At 45.0% G+C, this 19,028-nt stretch overlaps 1 gene segment (V, D, J or C); it reads left to right on the forward strand.

The window, feature by feature from the left end:
- The first annotated feature begins 216 nt into the window (after positions 1-216).
- On the forward strand, positions 217-870 carry LOC118352449 (immunoglobulin lambda variable 8-61-like). The segment is given in 2 exon segments: positions 217-372; positions 476-870. Coding segments are annotated over 2 exon segments (513 nt in total).
- The last annotated feature ends 18,158 nt before the right edge of the window (positions 871-19,028 follow it).

Here is a 19,028-nt window from a genome sequence, read left to right on the forward strand (position 1 = left end):
CTCATTCATTCTCAGCCTTTCCAGAGAACAAACTTGAGACTAGTCACCAAGTATGCGGGGGAGCTGATTTGGTGAAAGATGTCATCCCTGTCACTCAGTGTGCTAGTCACCCTGCAGTCACTGGTCTGTGAGAAGTTCCAGCTTATGCCTCTTTCAAACTCTCCTGCAGGGGACAACAGGGTGACACTGGGGCAGGGAGAGAAAGGAAGCTGATTTGCATAAAGCACTTTATCCCCCTAATGGGTCTGAGAGGCATGAAAAGGCCTGAGGACATCCCACTCCAGCCCAGGAGCCTGAGCAGCCTGCATCCTGTGAGGGTCCCCACCATGGCCTGGACACTGATTCTCCTTGGGCTTCTTGCTTATGGCTCAGGTCAGGGAAATGGACTCTGCCTCTGGCGGGGAGGGAGCACATAAAAGCAGGGACTCATGTGACCCTTGTCTCCCTTAACACCTTTCTCTCCTCTTGGTTTTAGGAGCAGATTCTCAGACTGTGGTGACCCAGGAGCCATCACTCTCAGTGTCTCCAGGAGGGACAGTCACACTCACATGTGGCCTCAGCTCCGGGTCAGTCTCTACAAGTAACTACCCCAACTGGTACCAGCAGACCCCAGGGCAGGCTCCTCGCATGATTATCTACAACACAAACAGCCGCCCCTCTGGGGTCCCTAATCGCTTCACTGGATCCATCTCTGGGAACAAAGCCGCCCTCACCATCACAGGAGCCCAGCCTGAGGACGAGGCTGACTACTACTGTGCTCTGGGATTAAGTAGTAGTAGTAGTTACACAGTGATTTCAATCAGTGGGGAAGTGCAACCAAAACCTCTTCACGGGTTCAGAATGTCTCAGCCTTAAAGGCAGGATAAAGAGTGAGAGGACGAATCAACAACAGAACAATGGGAGGAGAGGCTCCCTGGCCCCATTCTCCTGCCCAGTGTTTCCTTGTCACTTGACCCATCCACACTCCACCAGGCTATGTCCATCTCTCCAGGGTGACCCACCAAGCCTGTGCTTCCTCTTTCCTTTTCTGCTTATAATGATGTAGAGGGGCCTCTGGTCCAAAATATATCCACTGTGAGATTCGGTGAGCTCACTGCTCCCTGTGGGAAGCTTCTTATTCAAATGGCATTAACACACTTGTCCTCATCTAGTAATTTGACGTTGAAGACCAAAGTCTATTGAACATTTCTTCATCTGAACAGACATGAGCTGGACCCATTGTCTCCCCCTCTGCTATTCTGCTCCATATGCCAGATGCTTCTAGTCAGTGTGTGTCTAATGAAGATCATGACAGAAAGGAAGAATTTTGGAAAGTTCCCAAGCATGGGGATGCCTGGGTGGCTCAGCAGTTAGCATTTACTTTCGACTCAGGGCGTGACCGAGGGTCCTAGGATCAAGTACCCCATTGGGCTCCTTGCACGGTACCCACTTCTCCCTCTGCCTGTTTCTGCTTCTCTCTCTGTGTCTCTTATGAATAAATAAATAAAAATCTAAAAAAAAATTTCAAGTGTGAATGTTGTCTGAGATAGGTAACACTCTTCTGATATCTATGCCTCACATTTTTTATTTCTTCTCATTTGGGTCATCACTTAAGTAAGACAGTGTTTACCTTATTAATAGTATAAATTAAAGCCTTCTTAAAGCTTAGTAACAAATATGTGGTATATTTGTAAATTTATTCATTTTATGAAAGCATGTGCCTCTTGAGAAATTAGAAAATCAATTTCTATTAGGAACTTGGGTCACAACAGGGCATGGCTCACAGATGTTGTGGACTGACAGTGAGCAGGCTATTACCCCTGCTCCAACATCATTTCCAGTCAGAGTTGAGGTTTGGTCAGTGGATAGGAGGGCCCTTGAGGGTCCTGCCCTCAGCCTCTGCTCAGTGGGGGGCTCCCAGTTGTTTAATACCCAGAACTCCCCAGGCTAAGGAATTGGCATCTGTGTGTACTATTGGGTACTTAGTAACTGTGTCCCCTCTAGCAGTGGAGAGTGTCCTGCTCATGGGTTGTGGAAGGTCCCAGGGGATGCTTCCTCCCTGGTCCCTCCCAGGGGACAAACTCAGACTCCTCCTAGACTCTATTCTAAGAACCAAGCTCAGACTAAAGCTCATGCTCGGGATAGAGTAGATTCTCTAATAGGACAAATTTCATGTGAACAGCTCTCCCATTTCTGACCACTGGGGAAGATAAAAGAGGCCTGATTACTCAGCCCCATCTTGGCACTCAGGGCAGCTCGCTCCCTATGGCCTGGATTCCTGTAGTCCTCATGCTCCCCCACTCACTGTTCACACAAACAGGCCACAAAGACCTGAGTTTGACATGTGCCACAATCGGATGAGAGGACGGGATCAAAAAACAATGTGATTGTCAGAGGGGACTGCTGGTGATGGATCACTGGGAAAGAGGTGGAGTTGGAGGGGGGTCCTGTAGCTATAGGATCTGACCCATGGAAGGAGGCAAGGAAGGGAGGGTCAGGTCAGAAAAGCCGGGGACCACAGTTCTGGACATGTCACGAGAGTTGGGGAAAGTCCTAGGACCTGGGAGTATTAGTGGAGCCTGCTTCCCCCAGGGCAAGCCAGACTCAGTAATCCCTGAGCTCATGCTACCTGGAGCCAGTCAAGAACCCTTGGAGTGTCAATCATCTAGTGTTCTCCCTGCAGGGTCTCATGGGGGAGAAGTGAGGGCCACCCTTCTGGGCCACTAACAATGAATGGCCTTTGATGCTGTATGCCATCCCCAGAACAAGGACTGTGCCTTCCTCCTTCTGCCTCCTCTTCCACCTGGATCCCAAATTCCGTGAAGCTGAGGTGTCTGAGAACCTGAGATGCTTCATACCATGCAGCTCTCTGAAGACACCTAGACAACTGCCTCTGCCCCAAGCCAATTCCCTGGGAGGGAAGGCTCTGTGGGAGATGCACCCCTGTAGCAGTGAGCATCTCTGGTTACACAACACTGTCCTCACAGCCTGGAGTATCCATCCCTGCAGCCCTGCTGGTCTCTGAATTTTTCTAACACGTCTCCGCACTTTCACACCATGATGGCCATGTGACCAGGGACAACAGTCCCATCAGTAGCCCTCCACCTGCTCTCCCATCTGATCTCTCCCAAGTCAGTCAGGGGATCTCCACCCCTTTGGGTACCGCCCTCCATCTGCCTGATACTCTGGACCATCCCTCCCTCTCCCACAGCCTGGGGTCCAGTCAGTCACCTCCCTGTGTCTGACCTGCAGACTGGTGACAACTCTGTTCCCTGTATCCTCTGCTGTCCTCTTCCTCCAGCTGACACCTGGAGGGCCCAGATGAGTCTCTGGATCCAAGGATGCCTCCACTAATATAGCAATTCTGTGCATCTCTGGGGTGCAGCCTGAGGATGAGGGTGACTATGACTGTGCTGTAGGTCACTGCAGTGGGGGCACTATACTCACTCTCTGTGTCTCAGATAATGAGGCAGTGAGACCAAAACCCCTGTGCATACCAGTCATGGCTTTGAGCACATTTTCAGTGAGATTAAGTAGTGAGACATGTGTCTTTTTTTCCAGGATCCTGGACTCAGTCTGTGCTGACTCAGCTGGCCTCGGTGTCTGGGGCCCTGGGCCACAGGGTCAGCATCTCCTGGACTGGAAGCAGCTCCAACATAAGGGTTGATTATCCTTTGAGCTGATACCAACAGCTCCCAGAATGAAGAACGAACCCAAACTCCTCATCTATGGTAACAGCAATTGGCTCTCAGGGGTTCCAGATCCATTCTCTAGAGGCTCCAAGTCTGGCACCTCAGGCTCCCTGACCAACTCTGGCCTCCAGGCTGAGGACGAGGCTGATTGTTACTGCGCAGCGTGGGACATGGATCTCAGTGCTCATGCAGCATTCTATCCTCTGCAGAAGGGAGACAAAATCTTACTGACTCCTACTTACTGCTTCTACCAGCAGCTGCCAGCTCAGATCAGGCTATGATTCTGCTCATTCTTTTGCTGACTTCCTGGGCCAAGGTCCATCCAGAGCTACTGTCTGAGAGTGAGGATCTTTCTCTCCCTTCTGTCCTTAGATTCATTCAGACTAGCCCATTTGAGACAAAGGGTCTCAAGGGAAATACAAAGTCATTGTCCTCGTGAGTTGGGACAGCTTACTTCTCACTCATAACCAGTCATTAATTTTCTTCTGATTTTTCAATAAATGAAATATTTCATGGTCTCTGAGCCTCTCACTGGGCCTCAGCACCATCCCTGCCTGGCTTGATGGATATATCAGCTCTGTTTGCACCTGGAACCAGGAATGGCTAAGCTTTGACCAGGTAACTAGTTTGTTCATTTACTAACGTTTCCAAGGAATACGTCAAATGATGCCACACTAAAAATGTTAAAAGGCAAACAAACAGAAAACAAAAATTTCTAGATAAAAGCCTGCATGTGAATGTTTACAGAAGCTAATACATAATCACTATACATGAAAGCAACCAAAAATCTTCTGGCTGATTTTTATGCCAGGTTTTTATATAGTGACCAAGACTTGAGGTAAAAGTTGTCCTCTGATAGGTTGTACATTCATAGAATGGTATATATTTCAAATTTAAAAGAAATTGGTTCTTGAGTTAAAAAATATACAAGAATTTTAAATAGATATTTTTAGAGAGAAAGAACATATAAAAGACTCATTCCTTATCTTTGTAATTATTCTACATTTTGGAAGAGGCAGGAATCTAGAGGTGGTGCAAAGGTTAGTGATTGACAGGAGGTGAGGGAGGAGGAGGAGGTGAATGTGTGATGCACAGTGACTGTATTTATGGTGGTGTCATTCTCGTACACGACACAGTGATGGGGGCCACACCACTGCTGTGTTGTCACAGCTCAGGAAACTCTAGGGCACAGTGACAGCACCTTAGTGCAGGAATAGAAAGTCATCTGGGAGCCTGGGGCCCTTGATGGAGTAACAGAGCGTGATATCATCCCATCTGCTGTTACAAAGTTGTGAACCTGCCTCACAGAACGGGCACAGAAAGGTGAAATGAGGGACATTGCAAAGGAGGGGAGCCTATAGATCCAGAGAGAAAAGTCATTGCATGTGAACCCCTTACTCCATTTGAGGCAGTTGTATCCCACAAGGTTGACTGGTCGGTGCTCGGGCGGTTCCTGCCATGGATCCAGGATGGGATTATCAGGCTGGCCAGGAGGGCCACCGACGCTGCCACCCCACGTCCACTGTCTCACCGCTGGCACGCGGGCGGCCTCCAACAGGGCCGTCAACTATGATAAATTCTGGGAAGTGGTTCAGAACCCAGATAAAAGCCCTGCTGTTTTCCTTAATAGGCTCACTGAGGCTGTAACCCAGTGAGGGTTTAACAGGTGCTTAGTATCCTTCATGCCAACCCCCAGCTGTTGGCTGCATTCATCAAGCAGCAGACTGCCAAGTATGCCAGCTCAAATCCACATCCCCTCCCTGGGCAGCCTGGCATGCCCCAGGGCCAGGAGGGGGTCCACTCTAATCCAGCCATGGAGAACAGGAACCCCATGCCAGCAGGCTCCAGCAGCAGCCACAGCAGCAACTCCAGCCACCCATGGGAGGGATGAGCCCCAAGCTCAGCAAATGAACATAAATCACATCACCATGTCTTCACAGTTCCCAGACGAGTTGAGGCGGCAGCAGATGATGCAGCAGCAACAGCAGCAGCAGCAGCAGGGAGCAGGGCCTGGAATCGGCCCTGGGATGGCCAACCATAACCAGTTCCAGCAACCCCAAGGAGTTGGCTACCCCACCACCACCACCACCACCACCACCACCACCACTACCACCACCACAGGAGCAGCAGCAGCAGCAGCAGCAACAGCGGATGCAGCATCACATGCAGCAGATGCAACAAGGGAACATGGGACAGATGGCCCAGCTCCCCCATGCCTTGGGAGCAGAGGCTGGAGCCAGTTTGCAGGTGTATCACCAGTGACTCCTCCAGCAACAGGTGGGGTCCCCTGCTCAGCCCAACTTCATGAGCCCCCAGCAGCATATGCTCTCAAGCCAGGCTCAGTCCCCACACCTCCAAGGCCAGCAGATCCCTTCTCTTTCCAATCAAGCGCGCTCTCCCCAGCCCATCCCTTCCCCACGGCTGTAGTCCCAGCCTCCCCACTCTAGCCCTTCCCCAAGGATGCAGCCTCAGCCCTCTCCGCACCATGTTTCCCCACAGACCAGTTCTCCACATCCCAGACTGGTAGCTGCCCAGGCCAACCCCATGGAACAAGGGCATTTGGCTAACCCGGACCAGAGTTCAATGCTTTCTCAGCTCGCTAGCAATCCAGGCCTGGCAAATCTCCATGGTGCAAGTGCCATGGACCTGGGACTCAGCACCGATAACTCAGACTTGAATTCCATCCAATTACCAAATTCTTATGGATCTTGATAATCTTTTTTTTTTTTTTCAGCAAAAAAAAAAAAGCAAAAGTTTTTAACTTTTGCTCTGTGGATAGCAAAAGTTTAATAACTGAGATGGTGGTCAAGACACAAGAAATATTTTCCATGTCAGAGCAGTGATTCCCTGGGTCTGTGGACTCACTGTGGTGAATTCAATGGAGATATAAAGCTGCACACACTGGTCAATAACTGTGATGTTTCTGGACTGTGCCTTCAATTGAACAATGAAGTCAATGGTCAGAGATGGAGGGAGCCAGCATTCTCCCTTCAGTAAGGGAAGTTCATGTTTGTGTGGGTCTCAGCCTCTCCTTAACCAATGTCATGTCAGATCCACTCTTGCGGTTCCAATTATGGCTGAAAGTTACCCTTCAGCTGCAACCATCAGGAAATTTTGAATAATAAAAATTTATTACTTACAAGACCTGGAAATTACACAGCACATCTGGGGCCACATAGGGAGGTCATGGGTAGAGGAAAAGCCAGCCCATGCCTACCCACCGTGAGTGTGGACAGAGGCTCAGCTGACAGAGGAAGGAGGTGGGGATCAGAGACAGAGACACAGAAAGAGACAGAGAGACCAATCTTCTAGGGTGCCACATTGAGTGTTCACATGGGCAGGTGTACCGGTGCATTTGTCCTTTTGCTCTCAGTCCTGGGGAAGGTGCTGACACCAACCTCACCCCATTAATGGAGAAGCACTGGAGCAGTGGAGACAGTTGAAGACAGTCCTCGGTGAGGAGTCACAGGAGGGGATTCTGAGCTGTGTGTGGCCATGAGGCTGCTGTTTGAGGAACATTAAGGTGTGACCCAAACTTCCTGGGGAATGGGCAAGAACTCACAGTGGTGGAGGCAGGGGGAGCGCTGCTTGGGGCTCCTGTTCCCCCGTCTCTGTCAGGGGCTCAGGGCTGGGGCAGCAGGGGATATCTTCTCTGTGTCTTTGCCATGAAAATAGCATAGCGTCAGGGACAACATGTCTTTTGTCCTCGACTACTTTGGTGGGCTCTCATTTACCCCTAAGTAGTATTCTTATCATAATTATTGTCTAGGACTCTCTGATACATGTAAGATACTTAGTTTACCTTTGTAATTATTCTTAGTAGAGAGATTGATAAATAAAAAATAGTACTATCGATGGTTTGCAGAATTAACATGATACCATCCACTGACAACCCTCTCCTTCCTCTCGGGGAAGATGCCAGGGGGTCAGGCATCAGTGTGCTCACTAAATGATCCTGACCTTCCAGGACCCAGGATCATCACCACTCAGGCCACCTCTACCTCTGGCTCAGCTCCTCTCCTCCTCCTCTGTCTCCTTCTACCTTTGGGTGCCCCAGGCAGGGGAGGGTGGACAGATAGACAGCAAGTGCTGGGGATCCCTGGGTGGCGCAGCGGTTTGGCGCCTGCCTTTGGCCCAGGGCGCGATCCTGGAGACCCGGGATCGAGTCCCACGTCGGGCTCCCGGTGCATGGAGCCTGCTTCTCCCTCTACCTGTGTCTCTGCGCCTCTCTCTCTCTCTGTGACTATCATAAATAAATAAAAAAAAAAGACAGCAAGTGCTTATCTGAGTACAGATAATCCCTCATGGAAGTTTGGGGAGCTATAAAGCTATCTCTCCACACCAGAGTTTCAGGGTCAGAGTCCCGGTGTCCACCATGACCGGAATCCTCTCCTCACCCCTGTCACTCTCTATGCAGATGAGGGCTGACCTTACCCAGGGTGAGTGGGACAACTTCAGCTCTGCTCCACACCCCACTATTGTTCACAGGCAGGGCCATAGAGCAGGATCCTCAGAGCAGAGATCCTCAGCAGGATTCACAGAGCTGGGTCCTCACTGATGCAGGATCTGTCTCCATCCATGAGTCCCATCATCTGTGAGCTCCAGAGTCAGGTTCCCTCTCTACATTGCTTCAAACATGGGTTGTCTCCCATTTTTTCTCTGAGGGAGCCAGTAATGTTGGGGTTGATAGACAAGGAATGGGCAGAATGAATTTCAAGGAGAAGATGGGCTCCCAGGAACGTCTATCAAGAGAATACGAGCTTGTGGATAGAATCCCCACAATGGAACCTCAGGAGAAAGAGGCCTATGGAGTCTCCACTACGTCCTGGAGTCTCTCTTTCAGTCTGTTATATAGAGAGGCTTTGCCAGATTTTAGGAAAAGTAATCCCTGAGGTCACACAGGATCTGCTCTCTCCTGAGTACATCAGGAAACAGGTGCAGCGGCACCAGACTCACAACCCATGTCTCAATGTAGTCACTTGGACAGTAGTCCCCACTTTCTGCCCTGGAAATCTCAGCAGGTTGTGTTATTCTGACTCTGAATCAAAAGCCCCATAAATATAGTGATTGATGTCACTCAGGATGCAGCCTGATGGGGAGGCAGATGATCATCTCAGATCTGGGGTCGCTGCCTCACACCTTCCATGTTGCTCTTCTCCACCTGGGCACATGGACCAAGAACTCTTCTCTGCTTCCCTTGTTCCCTCTGTCACGCCTCTTTCACTAAGTGTAAGCAGTACTAGGTCTCAGTGAATGACTAGTCACTCACTGGGGGGATCTCTGGGGTCACTTACTTGTATCCCATCTAAGGCCACAACTTCCATTTGGATCTTAAGATTGACCACCTATCCTTTTGCATCAGTGATGAGTCATTACCATTGATTTTACTTCTTTAATTGCATTTTCTGATACTTGCAGAATAATGTTAAATAATAATGGAAGTAACGGTCACCATTGCCTCTTCCTGCACTTTACTATCCCATGAACTGAGATGTTGGGCTCAGGAGAGCATCATAAGTGTGCAAAACAGAATGTGTATTACCACATTATAAAGGTATGTGTTTCTTTGTATATTTCTGTGGATTTTATTAGGATTGGGTGTTAAATTTGGTCAAAGGCTCTTTCAGGACCAGTTGGGACAGTATGATCAGATCTTTTGATGTAACAATTGGTGTGGAATATTAAAATATTTCTCAATATGGAAACTGACTTATACCATGGCAATTAATCACACTGATAATGGCGTATCAATTTATTGTTATGATATGAGGGTCCCTTTTTAGTATTTTATTTACAACATTTATATCTATATTTACTGTTACTGGTTTTTAATTTCCCTTCTCATGTAATATATCTGGAAGGTGGATTTATCACTGTTATATCTCATTTAAAAGAACTAAGAAATATTCCATTCTTTTAGATATTATGGAAAATATATGAAGTAAATAAATTGGAGCTATATGCTCTGATGTTATGGTTGGTAAAATTTTCCATTTTTCCTTTTAAAATTTCTCTATTCACTCAATTTATTCTAGTAATGTCAATTTTGTGTATTCTTAGGAATTTATATATTTCCTCTATATTCAGTAGGAGTTATCTCTTAGAGTACTTTCATTTTTCCACATAGAAGCAAAAGGCGGCACTGTGGGACTTCTCTGAAGCCCTACACAGCTGCTCCATGAGGACCACAGACTCAAAGGAGTTCAAGCATCAAGACTGGGTCCTGTCCTCCCTGATGGGAACTCAGCAGCTGTGTCCTCTCAGGCCTGGAAGAGTCCCCTGAGCAGGGACCTGTGTGTGGTCTCAGCAGGTGCTTCCTCCCAGCGCTCTCCCCAGGCATGAAGCCACATCCAGCCTCCTCAGTGTGTGATGTGAGCTGAGCTCCAGCACCAGGGCCCAGGGAAGGGCTGGGCAGTCAGTGGCTGGAGCGTATTTGCATGGACAGCCCCTCCTGTGGCAGAGGGTGGAGGAGAAAAGGAGGCCTGGGGCAGCCCAGCCCACTGTGGGGACCAGAGGCTGTGTCACCATGGTCTGGACTCTTGTCCTCCTCCTGTTCCTGTCTCTCTGTGCAGGTACAGAGGGGCCTCAGGGACACAGGGCAGAGCTCTAGTGGTGTCAGCCCCTCTGGCTGAGACCCTAGGAAACTATAGCCTGGTCCCTGCTCCATCACTCAATAGTGTCTTTGTTTGCAGGTTCCCTGTCCCAGGCTGTGCTGACCCAGCCGCCCTCCCTCTCTGCATCCCTGGGATCAACAGCCAGACTCACCTGCACCCTGAGCAGTGGCTTCAGTGTTGGCAGCTACTACATATACTGGTACCAGTAGAAGCCAGGGAGCCCTCCCCGGTATCTCCTGTACTAACTACTACTCAAGTACACAGCTGGGCCCCGGGGTCCCCAGCCATTTCTCTGGATCCAAAGACAACTCGGCCAATGCAGGGCTCCTGCTCACCTCTGGGCTGCAGCCTGAGGACGAGGCTGACTACTACTGTGCTACAGGTTATTGGGATGGGAGCAACTATGCTTACCCACAGTGTCTCAGATAACAAGGAAGTAAGACAATAATCCCTGGGTCCCCAGACCTTGTCTCTGAGTCTCTTTTATTGAGATGCTTCTGAGGAGGCTCTTGTAGGAGAGGGTCCTCTGTGGGGAGACCTGTCCTTGAGGAGGGGGTAGTGTCACAGATTCTGCTATTGCCTGAGACAGCGCAGATATCCAGGAGCACAACTGAGGGAGGGATAGAGCCCAGCTGCACTGGCTCCAGGGTCTGGAGAACATTAAGAATAAATATATTTAAAGGAAAACCTGAGTTTTTCCCCATCTGTCATATACTATTGTATCTCCTTTACTACTGTCAGGGAGCAAGAATGTCCTGTCCCCTCAAAGATCCTTCTAGCTGGACTAGGAACCAAGTCAATAGGAGACAGATAAAGTGGAGAAAATCAAATATATTAGCATACATACAGGGAATCCATTCATACATAGAAATTCCAAAGCCTGTCAGGCAAAATTAGGTGTATATGTCATTCTGAACTAAGGAGGCAGGGGTAAGGGTCTGGGGCTGCCAAGGGCAGAAATGCAAATCACAGGAAGACGGAGAAGAGTGTTTGGTAAACAAATGTTTGCCCTGCCATATAGATGGGTCACTCAGATGTATTTATTTCTGGTAATAACCCTTATCCTGGAATTGCCATCCAACTTACATTCTTCTATGTAAGTAAAGGAAGGCTCAAAGTTTCTTGTGAGCCCAAAGGGCCTCAGATTGCCTTTGGCTCTAAATAATGGCCCAGGCACAAGACGAAATGGCCCATCTTGGGGCAGCCTGCCCTCGACCCCCCCAGTTCCCTGCTCTGGAGCATCCCTGAAGTCTCACTCATTCCAAGTTGAACACGTAGATTGTTTCCTCCTGTGGAATCAGTCTCTTCAGCTGAAAAGAGAGCAGTTCAGTTAAACCCATTTCCGGAGGCTGTGATGCAGGTGGGCTCTCAAAGTTAGGCTCATACTGGGCAAGCAGTCAGGTAAGTGAGAAGAGGCATTTTTATGGAAGCAAAGGAAAAATGTAGGTTAATGGTTGGAGCTCACCGTAAACCCAGTGTCTGAGCCCTGACAGCTGCCACTGAGATTTCTAGATGTGTGGCTGGAGGCATCTTCAGATGGCATAGGGCAGGCTGTGGCAACGGGATGGATTTCCCTGGTTTCAGCTCAGATGTCTCTGGTGATCTTTTTTGAGGGGCCCACAGAGCCCCAGGCAGGAAGATTGTCTACATGTGAGCCTTTGTGTAAATCTCTCTGAAATTAACATCAAGTCATTTCTATTCATTTTGCAGGGCTTCAGGAAAAAAAGGGCCTTTTATTTATCAAATGGTTCCAATTGTCGAAAATTTTTTAAATGTTCTCTTGAAATGCTGTAGCCAGGCACTGGGGGACAGTAAGAGAATCCAGGATTTAGTCCAGTTAAAATGATTAATATTAAAAGCTAATATTTACAAAGGTTAACTTATTGAAGCATATTTTCTCTATATGACCCCGTTTTTGCTAAAGACAGACAAATTAATATGTATGTGTTTCCAGAGTAAGTTTAGTTTCAAAGAAAAGATGGCCTGATGATTTACAAAACTCCAGCAAGAAAAGTGGTTGACCAGAGACACCTGGGTGGCTCAGTGGTTGAGCATCTGCCTTTGGCTCAGGGCATGATCCCGAAGTTCTGGGATTGAGTCCCACGTCAGGCTCCCTGCATGGAGCCTGTTTCTCCCTCTGCCCCTGTCTCTGCCTCTCTCTCTCTTGTGTGTCTCGTGAATAAATAAATAAAATCTTAAAAGAAAAAAAAAAGAATAGTGGTTGATCAGTGTGTTCTTTAAAACTTGCTTTGCTAGAACTTTTATAAGGAATCTCCAGATTGAACTTTCATAGTCTCTTAAGGCCAAAGCCAAGCCAAATACTTTCCATCAGACTTTCTCTGTGATACTCATAGATTTGGGTGAATTCCTCTCTTCATGAAGTTCTCCAATTATCCTGAGGATCCTGCATCTGCCAGGAAGTGACCTTCTTTACTCACCTGGTGATGCTGCTGGGATCCTAGTAAGAAGGTATCAGGATGATATTTCCAAGGGCTTTATTGGCTCCATAAAGTCAAAACCTTAGTTCCTTAAAGCTGTCTGGTCACATCCAAGTCAATGCATGTTTCTCTCAAATGTGACATTCCAGCAAACCTTGGTATTATAACCAATGTTGAGTTGTTGAGCTGTTTCAAGGAGAACAGATTCTTTTTTTTTCTATTTATTTTTTATTGGAGTTCAATTTGCCAACATATAGCATAACACCCAGTGCTCATCCCATCAAATGCCCCCCTCAGTGCCCGTCACCCAGTCATTCCCACCCTCCGCCCACATCCCCTTCCACCACCCCTAGTTCGTTTCCCAGAGTTCGGAGTCTCTCATGTTCTGTCTCCCTTTCTGATATTTCCCACTCATTTTTAAGGAGAACAGATTCTTTTTTTTTTAAATTTTTTTATTGGAGTTCAATTTGCCAACATTTAGCATAACACCCAGTGCTCATCCCGCCAAGTGCCCCCCTCAGTGCCCATCACCCAGTCACCCCAACCCCCACCCATCTCCCTTTCCACTACCCCTTGTGTGTTTCCCAGAGTTAGGTGTCTCTCATGTTTTGTCACCCTTACTGATATTTTCACTCATTTTCTCTCCTTGCCCTTTATTCCCTTTCACTAATTTTTATATTCCCCAAATGAATGAGACCATATAATGTTTGTCCTTTTCCAATGGACTTATTTCACTCTACTGCCTTGAGGTAAAAGTCCAGACTACAATTTTCTATATACGATGTATGCACTGAGGCCAGAACTTAGTTGTCAAAAGAACAGATTTTATGGCAAGAAAGAGCTGGATCACACCTTGGCTTTCAGGAGGCTTTTGGAAAGATAATGGGGGAAGTTCAACTGTTTGTATTTTTGTGATGTTGGAGATTTATATATATTCTAATGGTTATATAAGGTGAATTATGTGGATGGGATAGAATGAAGAAGAAAAAGCTATCTATACATCTTAGAAAGGACATAACTTTGTAAGGTTCTAGATCCCCACTTTTCTTTTAGGTTTGTAGTTAAATTCTGTTTAGTTAACATACAGTGTCATATTAGAACAGATTCTTACTGAACAAATGTAAATAGATACATTGCCATAAAAATGTAAGCATATTTATTGAGGATTTCTAAATTTTGGAGGGACCAAGTAGGGAGAAAAGATAAATATTTAAATTTGTTCCCAAGATGCTTAAGCATCTTGTCCTTTGTTTTTTCCGTTTTAAATAACCAGCCTCTCCTTAGGTAAAAAACGTCTCCACCACCTCAACAAAAATGTTTGTTTATGTCACTTATTTTCCTTTTTGTTCCGAAATATATGTCTTAGTTTCCTCACATAGAGTTGTTCTCCTTGATATTTCTAGTAGTCTTAGTCACATTTATTAGAACCCTTAATGCCCAGAAACTAATTTCTAGTGAAAACTAGTGGTAACCCATTGTAAACTGTTACACCAGAATTCTTTGGATTGGGACATTTATAAACATATTTCATAATGTCTAGAAATACGTGCCTTTAATAGTACAACCTATTAATAAAACATAGAATATTTTTCCCATAGTTTTTTTGTGTATTTTTTTATTGAAGTTCAATTTGCCAACATATGGCATAACACCCAGTGTTCATCCCACCAAGTGCCCCCTCAGTGCCTGTCACCCAGTCACCCCCACCCCCCGCCCACCTCCCTTTCCACTACCCTTTGTTTGTTTCCCAGAGTTAGGAGTCTCTCATGATCTGTCACCTTCACTGATATTTCCCACTTATTTTCTCTCCTTTCCCCTTTATTCCCTTTCACTATTTTTTATATTCCCCAAATGAATGAGACCATATAATGTTTGTCCTTCTCTGATTGACTTACTTCACTCAGCATAATACCCTCCAGTTCCATCCATGTCGAAGCAAATGGTGGGTATTTGTCATTTCTAATGGCTGAGTAATATTCCATTGTATACATAGACCACAGCTTCTTTATCCATTCATCTTTCGATGGACACTGAGGCTCCTTCCACAGTTTGGCTATTGTGGACATTGCTGCTAGAAACATCGGGGTGCAGGTGTCCCGGCGTTTCACTGCATCTGTATCTTTGGGGTAAATCCCCAGCAGTGCAATTGCTGGCTCGTGGGGCAGATCTATTTTTAAGTCTTTGAGGAACCTCCACACGGTTTTCCAGAGTGGCTGCACCAGTTCCCATTCCCATCAACAGTGCAGGAGGGTTCCCCTTTCTCCACATCCTCTCCAACATTTTAAAACATAGAACATTAAACATATTTACCTACAGACCCAGATTTATCTTTGGCTTCTCTGTAATAAGGCAAGAGTAGATAAACTATGTTCAGTATATAATGTTTCATTATTTTATCTTATTTGGAAATGATCTAGATAATCAGTGATTTTATTTTACTCATCATTTAACTTAGTTAAACTTTAAAGTTCTAGATTACCAAAAGATTTTGGAAGCTATGTAAAAGCTTACTAATAGGGGCACTTGGGTGGCTCAGTTGCTGAAGAGTCCCACTCTTGTTTTCTGTTTAGGTCATGATCTTGGGGTCCTGGGATGAAGCCCTGCATCAGGCTCCCTGCTCAGCAGGGAGTCTGCTTGAGGATTCTCTCTCCCTCTGCCCTTTCCCTGGCTCATTTGCACATGCACTCTCTCTTTCTCTCTCTCTAAAATAAATCTCTAAAAATATAAATAAGTAAATAAATAAATAAATAAATAAAATATAAATATAAATAAATGAGTGTTTTCCAATGAACATTTTAATCTTACTTACATCCATGTAACATGTCTTTTCTTAACAATTTATGCTTAGACTGCCCACAAATCATCATGAGGCATTAGACAAAGTCTACCATTATTTCAAAATTTCTTTTTTTTCTAACAAATTCTGCCACAGAGATAATATGAAGGTATGAATTAAAGTTTTATGTTTAATGCTGATAACACTAAAGACATGTCTGTTTTAATTACACTTAGCTTTGATACCAGGTATTTTTCCAAAACACTTGAACTTGGAAAACAATTGGGGTTAGTTTTGTGATTTTGGGAATGCCCAATCCTTACAAGCACTTGCCTTCAAACAACCTAATTGAGCTCTTTTAAAATTAATTTTAGTAATGCCATCTGGAAGTAAAGAAACTTCCACACATTTTTGACATACACAAACACACACACCGACAAAATAGTATAAATGCTACTAATTTTTCTGAGAGAGACATTATGGACCTAATTTTCAAATACCTCCCTCATTTTTTTTTTTTTTTTAATGAAATACTTTTCCCTGAAGCTTGCATTTCAAAGAATGGCTCTTAGGTCCTATAGAAGGGTAAACAATTTAAGTCACAAAGGCACATAGGGAAGAAATAAGTTTTCTCCAAGGCAGATATATGGAGCAAGTCTGTCCATTTTCAGAGGTCTGGGCAAAAGCATCCTTTTACAGGTTTGTAATTTTCAAAAGAACTTTTTCTCTCTATTCTTCCTCTTTGTGTTTTTTTTTTCCCCCTTCAGTATCATAAGACTGTGGAGTGTGTTTATATTTGAAATATGATAACATTTATAATTTCAAGGGGCACAGAAATTGCAACTTTTAAAATAGTTCCAGAATAATTGCTGCTTAAAATTGATCTTTTTTTGACTACAGAAACATCTAGGGTCAATACCTTGATCTTGTATAACATCCACAAACCTTTTATGAGGAATGAGTAAGTTTTGGGGATTGGTTAGGATAGGTGGGTTTTGCTTGTTTCTAGAATTGCGTTTCTGGCTTTGTAAAGGTTTGTAAGATAAAGACAGTTGTTACAAATTCCCCGAAATGAATGGATTTTACCCGGAATATCAAGGGACGGCACCACTCACTTTTAACTAAACTTGCTTATTCAAATGAAGGAGACCTTCACTAAAATGAGCATCAAAAGATTCTTGCTTTTGAAAAGTCTGCGGAAAGTATATTAACAAAAGCCTTTTTTTTTTTTTTTTCTGAATACACAGTTTAAACTTGGCTTGTAATAACTCCTAAATACTGGCTACTCAGATCATTTGCAGGAAGGCTTGGGAGAAGTTTGGGTCTTCTGTTTTCTCTGTGAAGGGGTGGCTGTGAATAGTCAAATAACCTTTTTAATTACTCTCTAAATTTGGAGGATCTTTTGAAAGTAGAGGTAAAAAGACTTTATAATCAAAAAGATCAACTGTTTATCAGGGGGAAAAAGTCTTTCGTTCTGAGGGGCCTAAGATACATCCCCAAAGGACATTACATAGTATTGCCTGAAGCTGGTAAAGCCTGATTTCAGAGCCCTAGAAGGTTGGAGCAAAGAGCCTTATTCCCAGTCTCCGGAGCTTTTATTAAATTCATTTCCTTGCTTTTAGCATTTGCATGAGCAATTTGTACACTTTGAACCTAGAGATTAGAACTGAGCCCTCCCTCTAAATCTTGTAGGGAAAGAGAATTAAAACAGGCAGAGAAGGCTGGATCTTATGAGAATTTACATTGGACATGAACATTTACTTGGGTCTTAAATCTAATTTCTGGTCTTTCTTTTTTTTTTTTTTCTTAAAAATTTTTTTTCTAATTTATTTTTTTATTATTTTTTTTACCAACATACAGAATAACCCCCAGTGCCCGTCACCCATTCACTCCCACCTCCCGCCCTCCTCCCCTTCTACCACCCCTAGCTCGTTTCCCAGAGTTAGCAGTCTTTACGTTCTGTCTCCTTTTCTGATATTTCCCACACATTTCTTCTCCCTTCCCTTGTATTCCCTTTCACTATTATTTATATTCCCCAAATGAATGAGAACATATAATGTTTGTCCTTCTTTCTTTCTTTCTATTTATTTATTTATTCTTTCTTTCTTTCTTTCTTTCTTTCTTCCTTTCCTTCTTTCTTTTCTCTTTCTTCTTTTTTTTTTTTTCTCAAGGAAGTCCCTAAGATTAGCATTTGACTAAAAAGAAAATTGAGAGATCTCTATAAAGAAATTTTTGCTTTTAAATGTAGCCAAAATAGAGGAACATTATCTGGCCATTTGAGACAGAGAAATCAAAGGGACCCCATGAGAGAAAAAGCTGTTTTTTCCCTTTGCTTCTTTTCAGGCTTCTCTTCCTGCTAGGCTCTGCACTTGCACCCCACTCTACAATGCTTTGTAATGCAAATACTGTATGTCCTCCTCGTCAGGGACTAAGGGTTAATGATTGCTCTAGATTAGGTAACATTTAAGGAGGGACCAGTTGAGAATAACCAGAGGAAGCTATCCTATGCACATTCCAGACCACCTAGGCCCTAGACATCTCCATGCCAAGACCCCCTGGCTCCAAGGAAACACCTGGGTTCTTGTCTTTGTTCTAACCAGCTTCTGGATGAGAGGACACATACACCAGATCACCAGCCTCCATAAAACCCCCCAGGCCCTGAACAAAGATAAGGCTTCCTTTCTGAGTCTCCCAGACACACTCTGTGGCTATCCCCTCTCTATATATCTTCTTTAAATTCTGCTTTCACCTCCTACTGGCTCATATTTGATCTAATTGGCATGGGACAGATTAACAGGGGGGAAAAAGTCAAATTGGATTTCATACTGATGGGGAATACACACACACAAATACACACAAACTTTCAAAGACAGTCAGGCAAACATGAGGCTTATCTAACAACCTGAGTTAAGCAGAAAGGTAGGGATCTGGGTATACAAAGGAAAGGATGACCCTCAGCATGAAGGTGAGAGGAGATGTTTGGAAAACTAAGGTTGCCCTGTTATGCAGATAAGTTTCTTAGGTACAGAAGTATCTCTATTAATAGCATGTCCTTGAGACAGGCTTGCAGTTGAGGGGAGCTGGTGGTGGTAAAGAGCTTCTCCTAGACTGATTGAGTTGTGATTGCTTTTAACACAAAACAGTGTTCATGCCAAGCATGCCCAAACACTGGAAACCTGACCCTGGCCCTATATCATCAATTTTTTTAAATAAATTTATTTTTTATTGGTGTTCAATTTACCAACATACAGAATAACACACAGTGCTCATCCCGTCAAGTACCCCCCTCAGTGCCCGTCACCCAGTCACCCCCACCCCCCGCCCTCCTCCCCTTCCACCACCCCTAGTTCTTTTCCCAGAGTTAGGAGTCTTTATGTTCTGTCTCCCTTTCTGATATTTCCCACACATTTCTTCTCCCTTCCCCTATATTCCCTTTCACTATTTTTTATATTCCCCAAATGAATGAGAACATATAATGTTTGTCCTTCTCCGATTGACTTATTTCACTCAGCATAATACCCTCCAGTTC

Source organism: Canis lupus, chromosome 26, assembly GCF_003254725.2.
Source record: "Canis lupus dingo isolate Sandy chromosome 26, ASM325472v2, whole genome shotgun sequence".
Taxonomy (NCBI): Eukaryota; Metazoa; Chordata; class Mammalia; order Carnivora; family Canidae; genus Canis; species Canis lupus.